Source organism: Miniopterus natalensis, chromosome 7, assembly GCF_054644295.1.
Source record: "Miniopterus natalensis isolate mMinNat1 chromosome 7, mMinNat1.hap1, whole genome shotgun sequence".
In the NCBI taxonomy this organism is placed as follows: domain Eukaryota; kingdom Metazoa; phylum Chordata; class Mammalia; order Chiroptera; family Miniopteridae; genus Miniopterus; species Miniopterus natalensis.
In genome coordinates, this window is record NC_142087.1 from 70,550,529 (window position 1) to 70,567,267 (window position 16,739).

Sequence of the window (16,739 nt, forward strand, 5' to 3'; positions counted from 1 at the left end):
CTTTGTATGTGTGTGTGTGGTATAAAGCATATATGGGTGGATATCTCCAGATGAAAAATAAAACTTCTTTAAAAATTTAAGTTTTAACATCTTAGCAAATCTATATCTGAGGAAATAAATGCAAAAACTCATTGATTTCATCTTCCTTCTCTTCTATTTTAAATACATTTAAAACCCCAAGATATCTTAAATTATTTATTCAACAAATATTGTTGAGTGTCTACCTATGTGCACGTATTACTCTAGGCTTTTAATGTAGAGAGTAAATAAAATAACTAAAAATCTCTGCCCTCATGGAGCTTACATTCTAATGAAGGGAAGAAGGCAATCAAAATGGCAAGTAAATCAATAAAGTAATGTATGAGAAAGTGATAAGCACCATGGCGGAGGGGTAAAATAGAACAAAAGTGGTATCGGGAAAGCCAAAATTACTTTAAATTTAAATTGGGTAGTTGGGACTGGCCTCCCAGAGAAGTGATATTGATACAAAGACTTACGTGAGGGGCACAGTCACAGCATCAAGTCAGGCAGGTTAACAATACACAACCCTGGGAGGTACCCTATAAGCAATTTTTGTTGAGAACTGTACGTAGCCACCTGGGAGTAGAGGAAATGGGCAAGGAGATATTGAGGAAAGAGGACAACCAGTGCAAAGGTCCTGAGGTAGTAGGATTCTTGCCTGGTTTGTTTCAAGAACAGGGAGCTGAGAAGACTGAGTGGAGGGGAAGACTAGTGGAAAATGAAAAAATCCAGAAAAGTAACAAGAGGGCCAGATTGTGTAAGACTTTATAGGTTGATGTAAGGACACTGGGTCTGACTCTGAGAAAAGTGGAAACAGCTGGAGGACTTTAACAAATGTGTGACATGACTGGACTTTCACTATAAAAAAAATTATTCTGTAGGTTCTGTTGAGAAAAGACCATAGAGGCAAGAATGGGAACAGAGAGACCAGCTGAAAGTCTACTGCAGTAATACACGTAGGAGATGATAGTGGCTTGGCCTACGGTGAAGGAATGGAAGTGGTGAGAAGCGGTCAGAATCTGGATATATTTTGAAGGTGGAATCAGCAGGATTTCCTAACCGATTGGATGTAGATATGAAAGAAAGAGAGGAGTTAATTGAACAACAAAAGAATAAAGTTGCCTTTAACCGAGATGGGAAGTCTGCAAATAGAGAAGGCGACGGGGGGGGTGGCAAATATTGGAATTAATTTCTGAACATGTCACCTTTGCAATGTCTATTAGACGCCCAAGTGGGGATGTATAGTAGCTGTTGGATTTTGGAGAAGAGTCCTGACCTGGAAATATAAATTTGAGAGTATTAAGCATATAGATGGTACATAAAGAAAATAAAACACGGTGATATTCCAAGGGATTGAGCAGAGGTGGAGAAGACAGTGAAAGGAGCCCTGCAGTGGCACCCCAACATGATGAGGTCAGGGAGAAAAGCAAGGACATGCGAGGAGACTGAGCAGGAGAGACCAGGGAGAAAGGAGGAAAATCAAGAAATGTGGTATCCTGGAAGCACGAAGAAACTGTTTCCAGTACAAGGGAATGATCGCCTGTGACAAATGCTCCTGCAGGTCATATAAGAACACGAAATATTAACCACAGACATTAGGCACATGGAGAACCTTGACAAAAGCAACAAAGTCTTACTTTACAATGTGGCACAAGTTAATGTGTTTAATAACTTTATTCTATGCTGTTCCATAGAGCTGAATTAATGCCACTTCAGAAGGGAAGAGTTCATGTTTGCCCCTTTCATGTAAGGTGCAACCAAATACAGCCAAAGAGCAAACACATCCAGCATTCCACCAACCAGAAATCTTTATAACCAGCACACGATGACCTCGAAACAGTACAAAATGCTGAGATTAACTTTGGAATCATTGAATAAATCTGGATGTAATTTAAGTATTGCAGCTTCTTATTTTATTCCCATTCTTTGAGAATTAATAACATATGCTAGAATTATAAAAAATGACTAGAAATAATACCAATTTAGTGTAGGATTAAGAACATCCCCTTAATATATGGTATGGCTCAACTTAACAGTTAATAAATATATCTCTTATCATAACGTAACCATAAACAAGGTAAATGCTCAAAATTTTGAAAAAGTGTGGCTCCTTTAATGCAAAAATTCCCTTTAAAAAAATAAGCAATCAGAAAAAGAGCTTTTGGAACTCTCAATATATTTCAAATTTTGTATCTTAAAATAATTTATAAGATAATTCTAAATAATAATGTAAAATATTAATTTGTTAAATTATTAGAATATAACATACCTTATTACAAGACATTCTTTCAAAAATATTAACTATTACAATTTTGTATCTGAAAGGAACCCCAAAATGTCACTTGTCCAGCTCCCTTGCCTGGAGAAAAGTTTAAACATCACAAGACAGAACCCTGTCTTTCATTGCCATTACTAAAATTATATCCATTTTCAATCAAAACAGATATTAGTTTTGCCAAGGTCATCTGTGTTTCTCTTCCAAACTTATGAGGTGACAGAAAATGAAATTAAGAAAGAGGTCAATAAGTTGGGCAGATGGACAAGTCAAGTATAATAAATACTTTAAAGGCTACTGACAGCTCAGTCCATACGTTTGGAACAAATGCCTCAGATGCCTGATCCACACCCATCTTCCTACTTTGTTATTACTAATGTCATATAAAATGGAAACAAAAGTTCTGCTTTTGATTCATTTCCCTAAGGCCTATTTTTCATCTAAAAAGCACACACTTTTTCCAAAAGAGAAATTAAGCTAAATTGATAGAATTGGGTCTTCATAAAACCACACTGATTACTATCCAGTATCTTGGGTCTTTTTAGCTTTGAAGTAATCAGTCAATTGATTTTCAGTCTCTTAAATGCCTGAAAGATAATTTGAAATGGATGTTTTTCAGAATAATCTTTATTCTGTGAGCAAGTTGTTATGCCACTCTCCAGTCTTCAGCATGTCTTCCATCTTGCAGGACACAATAGGCAATAGCTTTGAGTCCATTACCCTCTTAGGAAGGCCACAAAGAGCAAAACCCTTGTATTTCACCAACCCTAAGATGTCCATAAAATGCAAACCCATCATTGTTTATACACCACTTTTTAAAAACTCTTGTCAATTTAAAGGATGCAATGCTTTCTTACTCCTTAGTTTATAGTTTTTGGAAAAGCTCTTACAGACACAGACATATTTGCTTCACCAACATCAGCATTAATCCCTGCTGTTGTTTCCACGCAAGTCTGCCTACACAATTTTTGTTTCAATATTGAATCACACTACAATATTGTTGAAGGCATTTTAGAAGGCAATAAAGTTCAACACATGTACACTAACAATGTGCAGAACTCAAATGAAGTACTTACAACGTGAACAGCTTTGACCAGGTTTGATTTGCTCAAACAGAGACAACTCATCTTATCCCCTATCAGGCCTTAAGATACCATCAACTAGAGAAGCAGCCCTATTTCCAAAATGTCAAAATAGAAAAAAAAATGTACCATCTGTAATAATGTCAACAAAACAAAGATATAGAACAGTTCAGACACCCTCCTTCGCCCCTGCCCTGTGCTCGTTTGTAGTAAACTGCTCCCCACTGCCAACCACTGATCTGTTCCTGTTGCAAGAAGGTCATATGAATGGAACCATTCAGTATATACTCTTTTGAGTCCGGTTCCTTACACTTAGCATGATGCTTGTGAGATTCATCCATGTTGTGTAACTGAGTTATTTGTTCCTTTTTATGGCCAAGTAGTATTCCACTGTGTGGATGTACCACTATTCATTTATCCACTCTCCACTAGAGGTACATTTGGGTTGTCCCCAATTTCTGATGGTTTTGAATAAAGCCTTTGTGAACATTTGCATACAGGTTTTTGTGTGAACATAGGTTTTCATATCACTTGGGTAAATACCTAGGGAGTGGGATTGCAGGACTGTATGGTTAAGTATAGTTTTAACTTTCTAAGAAACTTCCAAACCAGTTTTCAAAGCAGCTGAACCATTTGGCATTCCCACCAGGTAGGGCTTGATCAGAAAAAGGGAATCATCAAAAAAATTAGATTTTATGACATGGAATTTTATTTTGTGGGTCAGTCCTGGATGAGGTATTTAAGAATCCGGACTGGCATTTTACTCTGACACTATGTAACCTTGTTAGCTTAGTCCAGTCTTCGAGCTCTCTGAGTCTGTTTCTTCAACAACAAAATGAGGCACTGGATTTAATTTTTTAAAGAGATTGTTTAAAAAGATCGTCCACGATATAAACTAAATACACAAATCCTGACCTAACACAGTGCCCTGAGAACTTGTTGAAGGGTGCTTGTGATAGCTTCTTGGAAAAATTCCCCTTATTTCCCCCTCACCTCTTCTCCACCATTTTAATGAATTGGGGAACCTACCACCAGCCATCACCATCGGTGATCCTTTGGCGCCTTGACACTTATGCTGCTGGCTAATCAACTTTCCCGCCATTGCTTTTCAGCCCCTGAGCTTTGAAAGCAAGAAAAGCTACACCTTAAAAGTGGAGGGAGCCAATCCTCACCTAGAGATGCGGTTCCTGAACCTGGGCCCCTTTCAGGACACGACCACAGTGCACATCAGTGTGGAAGATGTGGATGAGCCCCCTGTGTTTGAACCTGGCTCTTATTTTGTGGAGGTACCTGAAGATGTGGCAATCGGAACGACCATACAGGTCATTTCTGCCGAGGACCCGGACGTGACCAACAACTCAATCAGGTTTCTCCACAGATTTCACCTTTTCCTTGTATCATGGGATCTTCCCTTCCCTTGCACCAAATTTCCTAGCACTTTTTCCCTTTGCTTCTTCTATCTCTGGAGACTCTCCTATTTCTTTAAATCCTTTCTGTTCAAATAGCATGGCCTTTTCATGTTATTTTGAAGTGAAGTATCATTATATCTACAACTTACTGTCAATTGGTTCAGCAACACACACACACACACACACCCCTTAGTTCTCAGTCCCAGCTCTATTGACATTTTGGGATGGACAGTTCTTTGTTCTGACGCTGTCCTGTGCATTGTACAATGTTTAGCAGCATCTCTGGCCTCTAACCACTAAATGCCAGTAGCACCCCTTGAGTTGTGACAACTTTAAATGTCCTCAGATATTGCCAAATGTCCCCAAGGAGAGTGGGGTGCAAAATTACCCCTAGTTGAGAACCACTATTTCAGATAAAAGCATAGACAGATACACAGATGTCAAAACATTAAAAGCTGTTTAATTTTTTATTTTAATGGTGAATATGATCATTGCACATTCTTTTGATTTTTATGAACCTTTTACTTCTTTACTTTTAAAAATGGGGAAAAATAACATATATGATATATATTTCCATACACTATAGAAAGACCAGACATAGAAACCACTCGTGTTGTCAATGGCTTCAGTGCCATGTACACTGGTCGGATAGGGCTTTCTACTGCAAGCCCACATATCAGTCTCTCCAAAATATGGTTTGAACTTAAAGATTCCAACCAAGATGCTTCCCCCTCAAGAGGGGGCAGGAGAGCTGCTCTTACAGCCATGGCCGTTTTCCAGCAACTCTGGAACCAAAGTGCAAACAGCTGGTGGACAGGTTGACACCGCAACCTTCCAGAGCAACTGCCAAGCCTCTGAAGCTTGACACAAAAGATCAGGATTCCAAAGCCGTTTGAGGCCATCTGTCACGTTTAATGTTGGAAGTCACACAAATGGATCTGAGGCTTTAGTGCAGATAACAGTTTAAACACACCCCAATTTATTGAATGCCTTTTCTGTCAGCTACTTCCCTCACTGGTGAGATTTTGTATGTAACGAAAATGTGCTTTGCAGTTTAACAAAGATGGTTTTCCCCGAGAATAACTACACTGGGGGAAATCTGCTTCCTCTAACCAATTAGTAAACATTTTACATTTTTAGGCATTAAAATGTCTAAAACAATTTTGTTTGAATTCTGGTATTTGATTTTTTAGAAGTAAACTAATCTTTATGAGTTATAACAACTTTATAGGAGTGATATTTCTACCTCAAGCTTTTTAAATGTATAATGGGATGGAAAGAAGTTAATGAAACCATCCCATCCCAAAACAACCACAACATAAATGAAACTGATTCTTTTATAAATTTATATTTTCAGAAGCCAAATACATACATACACACACACACACACACATACATATCTTACGATCAGGTCATTAATCTATTCATGTCAAAGAAGATACTGTGGGAAAAACTTTAGAGTAAAACTTTATGGGGGGAAAATGTGTGAAATAAACACAAGCTTGAAAAAATCAGATCTCATTTCTAAAAGAGTCAATTAGAATACTCAGTGGGTATTCCACATGTTCTTTCTAGATTGACTCTGGACTCCTACATGGTAAGCACTGGAAATATGGTTTTGTTAGGAGTCACATGCAAAATTTACCAAATGACATGCAAAAGAGATGGAGTGCAGTCAAGAAATACACACGCACACCCTAGAGTAAATGTGGGTTTTTCAGGACTAAAGTTGTTATCTCAAGACGTACCTAGGAAGGAGAGAACAGCAGGCCTGGATCCACTACCGGTATACAGGGAAATGTGGTATATAAAATGAAGGAATCCTCCTGGCTAACAGAGAGTGCTGCTTTACATGCACATGATGGGCCACTGACAGCCGCCGGTTGACCAGCATGACACACAGCATTATGGAAGTCCATAATGAAATGCCTGTCTATTCCAACAGACCCCAATCAGAAGGAATCCAAGTATGAGCAGGCTGGAGGCACAGAGCAGGGTCCATTGGGCTTATCCTGGGGTGGGACTCTAGGTCATGAGAGAGAAACTGGCAAGAACAAGGCAACAGCCCCAGGCCTGGAGCTAACAGACAAGGGTTCAGGTGCGGCCGCAAAGCAGATTCCACTTATCAAAACTGGGGCTAACTCTCCCTCTGCATTTTGTTTGCATAGGACTAGAATTCAAATTGCTAAATACAGGGTCCCTGACTCTTTGTACTGTCCCCCAGGAACAAAGAATGGTCCCTGGACTCAAGCAGAAAATTGGAGGTCCTGGACTCTCAGAGAGAAAAGCACCTAAAAGTCACATATCTGGCTATCATTTAATTAGCCCATTTGGGAATGACTTCCCTATGTTATCTTCCCCAAAATTGTTCATGTATCCTTATTTTTCCTATAAAAGTTATTTTCCTTTGAAATTATTTGCATATACTATATGCTACTTGACCACCCAATTCATCTTCTGCAATTTTTATTACAAATAAATGAGATGAATAGTCCTTAAAAAGAAAATACACATTAAATTACCCCAAAACCAATGTATCACCTCAAGCTTAAGTATTATGAACAAATAGCCACTTAACTTTTTAAAAAGATTATTAGGACTTTTATAATCTCCTTCCTAAGAAGTTTATGGTGTGCTCAGGCATATAAACTGGTCATTATTTACTAGTAAGCCCCAAAATTAGTCTCCGGATTTAGTTAAATGTACATGAAAAATACAATATTTGTATCTCCTAAAATTTTAGTAAATGTTCAAGGAATTTCTGGCAGGCGGGAAACTGAACCATTTGGCACCAAATGCAGGCTTCCGCTGTGAGGACACAGCCTGCCCTCTGGTGCCCCCCGGAGCGTGTGTGGATTAGCAAGCCTGTCCATGATGCTCTGTCTCCAAACTGCTTCCAAATCCACAGACTGTCCTGAGCCAAGCAAATAAGCAGGGAGCCCGAAGCACACCAGCCATTGTTGGCTCAGAGGAGCTGTGCATGCGTGTGCAGTGCCTCTTCTGCCCGTAGTAGGTGAGAATATTACGGTTAGAGAAAGGCAAACCACCTGCATAATTCAGTAATGTGTCCCAATATCCTCATTTTCCGCCTGTACCTCACCTGGCATTTGTTCTCCTGCCTCCTGAAATCGGGCCCAGTCCCATTCAGGGTTATGGATGCCATCAGTGCCTCAACTCAGGCCGGGTTTGGGACGTTGGAAAGGGACTGCACTGATGAAGGAGCTTCTCTGAGGCAGGCTTCCTCTCACAGTGTCATGAGGCAACACGGCCATGGGTCTCAGTGATTTCTGCCACTCCAGCTCCCACGCCATCTGTGCCGTTTGCTGAGTGCATGAAGCTGGTCACCGGAGGCTGCTCTCCCTCGGCACTATGCCTACCGCTTAGAGGGCTGCCGTCGGGGCTGCGGCTCTGTGGGCCCGATGGCTGGCTTCGCTCGTGTGTGGGGAGTGAAAAAGACTGTCATGAGCCAACCAGTGTTCTTTTCCTAAGGCAAATTCAACTCTTAAAATAGCCAGTAAACTTTAAAACTAAATCACTAATTTTACCTAGAAAAGAAATGCTTCAGTTAATTTTAAATGAACTTCGTAGGCATGTGTTTGTTCTTTATTAAAAAGTCAACTGCTGTTGTGGCTTAATCTATCTTCAAGAAGAGGTCAGGTTTTGTGTCCTTAAATAATCTCATTTGCTCCATGTGCAGTAAGGCGGCACATCTGGTAGTTAGGAGCAGGAACCTGACACCCAACTGCTTACTCTTGAGTCCCAGCTGTGAGACCTGGGACAAGTGACTTAACCTCTCCATGCCTCAGTCTTCTCACCTGTAAAATGGGGAAGATAACAGTACCTACCACATAGGGCTATTGTGAGGATTAAATGAATCAATATAAGTAAGGTGTACAGACTGAGTGCCCGACTACAGTAGCACTCCTTAAATAGGGTCACAAGCAGAAAGAGACGTTAATTAGCGTCCTTAAATTTCCCAACTCCTGGGGAGCTATAACTGAAATGATTCCAACTTCTCTAGCCCTTAGTGGTCATCCTTCCCTTTAATTCATAATTCTTTGAACAGCCATCCTGAATCTCTGCAGGAAAAAATACGTATCTGAACCAAAATATTTTACCAAGTAATACATATACATGCATATACCATATATATATGTGTGTGTGTGCGTATATATATATTCACGAGACAAAAGTTGCTTTTTTGTTAATCCTCACCAGAGGATATTATTTCCATTGATTTTTAGAGAGAGTGGAAGGATGGGAAGGAGGGAGAGAGAGAATGAGAGAAATTTCTATGTGAGAGTAGCACATTGATTGGTTGCCTCCCACATGCACCCAGACCAGGGCCTGGGAGCAAAGCTGCAACCCAGGTACATGCCCTTGGCCGGGAATCGAGCCTGCGACCCTTGGGTGCATGGGCCAACACTCTAACCGTTGAGCCACACTAGCCAGGGTGAGACAAAAGTTTTATCATCAACATTTATCATTACTGTCTGTGAGAGTCTGGCATGCATACATGTTATTTTATTTCATTTTCTTTCAACACTAGTCATAGCCCACCATATTGATTTAACTAAGCTGCAGTCTGAAAAACAATGCATTAAAGAAACTGCTTACTCCCATCAAAATGCAGTTTCTCAGTTGCCCTATTGCTGGCAACTTTAAATAGAATTTTGAATCAATACATTAGAGCGTGGGGGGGGGGCGTGTTCAAATCTTCTGTAAATTATCAAGTGTGTAACTGTTTGAAAGTGACTTAACTTCTCTAAGCCTTAGTTTCCTCTGATAATTGAGATAATACCTAACTCCCAGAGATGTTGTAAGAATTTAAAAAGAAGCTATAGCCTGGCAGGCGTGGCTCAGTGATTGAGCATTGACCTATGATCCAAGAGATCCCGGTTCTATTCCTGGTCACGGCACATGCCCAGGTTGCAGGCTCCATCCCCAGTAGGGAGCGTGCAGGAGGCAGCCAATCAATGACTCTACCATCACTGAAGTTTCTCTCTCTCTCTTTCCCTCTCCCTTTCTCTCTTTGAAATCAATAAAAGCATAACAAATTATTTTTTTAAATAATAAAATAAAAAGCTACAAAATGCCTGGTATTCAATAATGGCAGCTATTCTAATTACTGGCGATTACCAAGGACAACATAAGGTTCTCAAGCAGGATGGTTACACATCACAATCTCTTAGGGAGGGTGTTAAACATGCAGGTGCCTGAAACTCCCTCCACACCTACTGAATCGCCCACGATGGGAACCAAATAAGATGACGGAGGTGAGATAACACAAAGGGTTGGACTGCCAAATCATTTTCCCCAGGAATTACAGGTCTTACCCAGTAGCATGGTAAATAATGGCCCCAAGGGTACAGAAAACAGCAAAATGCAAGCCAAGCACTCTTTCCTTGGAAAGGTCTGAAACCATCAGGCACAAGGGCTTGTAAATATCCTTCCTTTCCTGTGAAAGGATGCATGTTGGTCCACACTGAACATGAAAGGCAGAAGCACTGGATGTTGCTGTTCAGTGCATTGCCTGAACAGAAGGAGCCATGTGGGTTATGAAACATCTGGGATTTTTATACCCCATTAATTACATAGCTCACATGACATTTTCCAGCAAGCTGTGCCCCATAAATTCATAAATCGCAGGCTTATTTACAATAAGCAACCTAGTCAGACCTGGTCCTTCCTGTTAGAAACATTCCACAGATAAAGACTCTCCGGTGAGGAAATACATTATTGTGTTTGCTAGCAGGTCAGTCATTAGCACGTTCACGAAGGACCTGACGCAAATCTCTTCTTCTCAATAGTTGACACTAATTACAGGGACTAGAATCACTGGGCTGTGTGTTTTCCAGTTCCAATTTAGCATTTCAAAACTCATTTTAATAAAATTCATTTTGGACAAAGATGCATAGGGGTTGTTATTCAGAGTGTCCCAAAAAGCTTTAGGCAGTTTTAAGCTTTAAATAGCTGAAACTGATCTTTAAATAGCTTACAAATGCCCTAAGGTTTTCTGTACCACTTAAAGAATCAGGAAATTAAAGCAGCAATAGTTTGTTGTTGGTTTTTATGGGATTTTGGGGGGGGAGTAGACATAATAAAACAGTAAATTCAGGCTTCCAAGTGTCCAGAACTCAGAACTAGTGGAGTCAGGTTTCACATGGTATACATTCAGTTCTCTCATGTAATATGCTGTAGTATGTTTACCCAAGTGAAATGTTGTGTTTGATCTGTGGGGTTTCTTTGCAGGTATTCCATTGACAGAAGCAGCGACCCTGGAAGATTCTTCTATATTGACATTACAACAGGAGCCCTAATGACTGCAAGACCCCTTGACCGGGAAGAGTTTTCTTGGCATAATATCACTATTCTTGCCATGGAAATGAGTAAGTAGCACAATAAATTGGTCTATATATAGTGACAAATATAAGCACTGTAGAAAGTGGAAATTTTGAGTTTGTTGGATTAAGAATTGTTTTCTTTACAAAAAGAAACAAAATTCATAGTTCATGTATTTAGTTCAAATATTTATTGAGCATCTGCTATATAACTAGTCCTGTACTAAAAGATAAAAAAGCATGCAAAAGCAGTAAAAAAACAGCACCTTTAAACCAAGTAGCTAGACTTCATATAAGGAAAAGTGGCAGATCCTGAGAAATCTAAGAGGCTTTCAATCTTTGAAAGGTTAGGAATGCACAAACAGTAGAAAATGTTACTACTGGATAAAAGGAAGCATTTATAACACATGACTCTTACTATGCACATACAGACATACAAGAATTTCAGACACGTTAAATAAAATGCAGATTTATAACACAAACTTAAAATGGAATGGAAAAATAACAAAATTGAGATTAGCATGTTTATTATAAACTTAACAAAAATTAGATTATTTACTTTTACTTTTTTTCATAGCACCTAGTGATGGTAAAAGTCTGGAGAAACGGCAGACCCTAATGTATTGGCAGAAGTATATATAGCCATTCAAGAGGGCAGTTTGGCAATTAATCTTTTGTATTAAGATTCTCCAAAATACTCATACTCTTTTTCTCAAGAATTCTGCTTCTAATAATTATCTTAAGGAAATAATCATAGGTCTCAACAAAGATTCACATATGGAAATGTCTACTGCAATATTATTTAAAAATGTGAATTATCTAAATGTCTAATAATAGCAGTTTGACTAAACAAATTATGGTACGACCATACAGTAAAATGAAACCAGCCCTTGCCAGGTGGCTCAGTTGTTTGGAGCATTGTCCCATATATCAAAAGGTTTCAGGTTCAGTTCCCAGTCGGGGCACATACCTAGCTTGCAGGTTCGATCCCCCGCCAGGGTGCATATGGGAGACAACCAACTGACGTTTCTCTCACATTAAAGTTTCTCTCTTTCTCTCTCTCTCTCTCTCAAATCAATAAAAACATATGCTCAGGTGAGGATTTTAAATAAATATAAATAAATAAAATGAAACTATGTAGATATTAATACCTATGTTTTCAAAGCATATTTCAACGACACGAGATAATCTTCACCTAAATTATTAAAGTTCTGAATCCAATTTATTTTGTTTAACTGCTGTGTATATGTGTGTGTCTCCACATTTTTGGACACATATACAGTATTACATATGTCATATAATGAGTATGTCTGATTGGACTGTGGATCATATTTATCATGTTTTTCTGGAATTTTCATTATAAACATGTTCCACAGTTATAATTTTAAAACTTTTTAATGTTAGCACTTTTGGCCAAACAACAAAACTATTTGGGGGAGAAACACAGTAAAGCATAGTATTTTTGAGAAAGAAAAAATAAACCAGAAGAATAAGGCATTCTGAGATTTAATAAAATTATTTACTAAGAATGGTTTCTGTGTCTTATAATTTCTCTTTTGTCTTCTTGGGATAATGACTAAAACAGAAAAGACAGGAGAGGAAGTACTGGGGCTGTGAAATTGTCTTTTGTGTGGCAATGCCAAGCAAAAGACAGACCAAAAAGACATTTCCCCATGAGTGATGATAACTTCTCCTGCCCCCGCCAAAGATATGGATGTGGTGTGTGTTTGAACCTGTAATACCTACTCCCTAACCAGAAATAAACAGGCAATCTTATCTGTATTCCTGTGAATAACTTGAAACTTTTGAAATATGATTCAAAGAACAGATTATTTCGTGGGAATAAAGCCAAGCCATGTAGTATGCCTCCAATTAGAAGTGGGCTATTTCCAAGCCCAAAATACAGAACGGACCTCCTTTAATTCCAGAACCTGAAGTATGAGCCAAGTGAGAGGTTCAAAACCTCTTTTTAAAACTCATTTTGTGATACCTGCTTCCCCTGCAGTCTGGCCCTCCCCCCAATCCTGATCCCACACACACACACCTCCTTCTGTCCATGCTTCTGTGTTGTGGCCACACTGTCACCAGGTAACATGTGCACCTTATGCTTGCGCTGCCATTTCCACGCACTTCACCCATTCCTTTAAAAACCAGGCTGCGAGAGACATACCTAACCAGCAAAGAGCGCTTTCTTGTACTACTGACCTTCACTTTGGTTTTCTTTGTGCTCTCTCTAGACAATCCCTCCCAGGTTGGAAGTGTGTCTGTCACAATCAAAGTCCTCGATGTGAATGATAACGCGCCCGAGTTCCCCAGATTCTACGAAGCCTTTGTCTGTGAGAATGCCAAGTCAGGTCAGGTAAGGCGGCCTGGGGGGCATGCGCCAGGGTTCACTCCCCAAACGTGGAAATGACTGTTACAGATAACCAAATCTGCCATCAAAGAAATTTAGACTCCGGAGTCCCCAACTTCTGTATATCACGTTGAATAGTTTATTTGTTAAGACAACTATCTGGAGTCTACTTTACATTTTATGATTTTATGATCTAAAGAATGCTTTGACAATGGTTTGGTTCACAGGCTAGCCTGTAATAAGCCAGCTACCCACCTTGTAACTGCACTGTATAGAACCAACTGTAATAACATGTGCTCTGGGCCTGGGAAGTGAGAGATCATGAAGGTCAGAAGAAAGAAGAGTCCTCTTTTCCTCAGTTTAGCACTAATTCCTGAAAATATTTACAATAGGGAAAGTTTTTTTTTTATATCTTCCCACCCCCCTTTCTTAACTTCTGGCAGCAGGTACTCTTATTTAGAGACTGCCTGCCAGATTCTCAGAATGCTTTGTGACCTTGAATTGCCTACTCCCTTTCCTCCCTCAATGAAAACACCCATTTTGTTAATGCTGCTCATGTTAGGTACATTTTGAGAAAAAAATAATCTGAAGGGACAAATTTCTACTTATTTGAAATAACTTTAGTTCCATTACCTTCAGGGAAAATTGTGTATTTTTTAAAGTCTGCTTTCAAACCTAAAAGAACATTTGGTTGATCAAACTCCAAGCAGTGTATGAGAAACATGTGAAACTTGGCTTGGAGTGGCCATGTATTAATGTATTTGTAGGGCAGTCGCCCACCTATACCCACCCTTCTATACTTCAGATCATAGGCCATCAACCCCTTCTGCTCCTGCATTGTAAATGCTTTCTTCCTCTACCTATGACCCAACAAATTCCCTAACAGATTTATTTCCCCTGGAGAATATTCTGTGTCCCTATGGATTCTGGTAGTGGGGTGCAAACAAGTCAAGACAGTTTCAGAATGAAAGTTATGACTTTGTGACATGTATGTCTATAAGGTGAGGACTCATGCTTTGGCAAGTCAGGCCTTCCAACTGTAAAGCAGTTTTGTTTTCACTTCTCTCACTCACCTGTATCACCACCTCCAGCACCCTGCTGCACAGAGAGACTATGTCTGTACAACCCAATCTTACATTAGCTTCCTGAAGTCACCAAAGACTGACTCAAAGCATCTTTACCATTCTACTAAGAGCAAAAAGTGATTCCTATCCCCCAGAGGGAAAAATATATCCTGCAGTGAATTTGATCTAAATCATTTCATTCATTAATTCTTGAAACACTGTGTCAATGGTCTATGGGACTCCTAAAATTTTTTTCAACAAGTCTAGTATAATTCTACTTCCACATCTATTGAATTTATAGTCTAGAAAAACCTGAAATATTATGCAACTAATAAAAGTTACAACAAAGACTTTATAGCATAAGAAATGATCCATGCTATTATAAGAAAGGAGGTATAAAAATGACATGAACATGTTTGAAGTTATGTAAAATTATGTCTGTGTATAAACAAAAATTGAGAGACAAGATACAAAAACAGCAATAGTTACTATGCATAAATAAATAAGTTTTGAGTGAGGAGGTTTGGGCCTTTATATTAATAAGTTTTGTTTTATATTATGATAATTTATTATAAGAAATATAATATACAAAATTTTATTTTATATTATAAGGTTATATTATAATATGACAAATATATAAAATTACAATATGACAAGAGGTTAATTCTTAACCTATAATATAAAGACAGTGATAAGTAGCATAGTAAATTAAATCCCCTCTCCCTCCAAAAATGAAACATTCTCTTTCTCAAAGGGTTTCAGAATAGGAAAGTTGCATTCTGACAGGTTAGTAGCACTTTAACCACCTCTCTCATTTTTGAAGCACACAAACACGTCTCCCATCTCTACATCTCTAGACATATCTTTAATGCTCTATTATAAAGTCCTTTGAAGCACAGTTTATCTGCAACTTAAAATTCAGGTGATGGGCCACAAGTCCGTCATATTTGTCATCTTTAAGCCAAGACAATGAAAATCCTACCTTTTGATTTTGTCTCTGGGACATGTTTTGAAGATTTTCAAAAGCATGCAGGTCAGGAGGTATGTTTGGTTTATAAAGAATCAGCCTCCTTGGGATAGACTTGTTGGACACTGCCGGCAGCTCTGAATCTGCCAAGTTGGGATATGTGCTTTCCTCTTAGTGGGCAGCCATGAAGGAAACCCATGAAGAAATCAGATGGCATACTGATGAGGGCTGAGCGCAGAATGAAACCTGCTGAGCAGACTATTGCATGGCCCAGAGAGGGTGGAGGGGCCAACGCTGAAATCTGACCAGGCAGGAGAGCAGACGGCAGGAGAGCGGGCCATGATGCTCCAGAATCACACTCCGAGAGGCAGTGTCTTTGCTCACTCATTCTTTAAGGCCCTGTAAGCAACCAGTCCTAGGCCTCGGGCCCCACCTCATCAATATATATACGATTTCACAGGTCAGATATTCTTAAATGACTTTCTAACTACATTTACCAAGGTTATACATAATCACCTATTTACAGCACTCATCAACAAATATGTTATGCCTTTATATGTTTGGTACCACAGGCAAGATAAAATGTACAGGATTTGTCCTGGCAGGGATGGGGCAGTAGGGTGACCCTTGTGTGTGACGAGCACTGACACCAGGCTAGATTGTGGGGCAAGTTTATCTTCAGCACTCTCCTGACCCCTCTCCTTTATTGCACCGACACTCTCCCAATCTTTAGACTCAACAGAGGCCAGCGGCCAGTTGGGTTCACCAGGAGGCATATCCTGTGACTGTGTTCTAGTATAAGATGCTTACTAAGAAGTGCCCCTGGGTCAAAGCCTGTGGAAGGGAAGGACTTTTGCAGCACTGGGCAGAAGGAGAAGTCCAGCTGCAACACAGACCCACTGACAGCCTTGGATGACTTCATACTGCTCTAGAACTAGAGTGTTCCCGAGTTGAGATGCACTGGCCAGGCCTTCTACTACTGCCATCAGTCACTGGATGTGGGTTGCCCTGGAAGACTGTGGTGACCAGCAGTAGGTAGCTCTCAACAACTGAGGCAACCCCTGAAGAGACAGGTGAAGGCTGGGGCACCGAGTCCTTCACTGAAGAGGAATCTGAGCCCCACACTGTCCACAGAAAGTCCCCTAGCTGCAGCTCCCCCATTATTTAATCCTCAGCATTCTGTGAGGGTAGCATTACCTCCCTTAACTTACAGATTAAGAAGACTAA

The 16,739-nt window shown here is 39.7% G+C and overlaps 1 protein-coding gene across 1 annotated transcript in view; it reads left to right on the forward strand.

Moving 5' to 3' along the window:
• Window positions 1-16,739, forward strand: part of CDH20 (cadherin 20) — a 182,676-nt gene that overhangs the window by 155,001 nt on the left and 10,936 nt on the right. Inside the window, exons 7-9 of the mRNA XM_087819138.1 lie at window positions 4,491-4,744; window positions 11,040-11,176; window positions 13,366-13,487. Of these exons, the coding sequence (XP_087675264.1) occupies window positions 4,491-4,744; window positions 11,040-11,176; window positions 13,366-13,487 (513 nt within the window). The remainder of the gene's footprint in view (window positions 1-4,490; window positions 4,745-11,039; window positions 11,177-13,365; window positions 13,488-16,739) is intronic.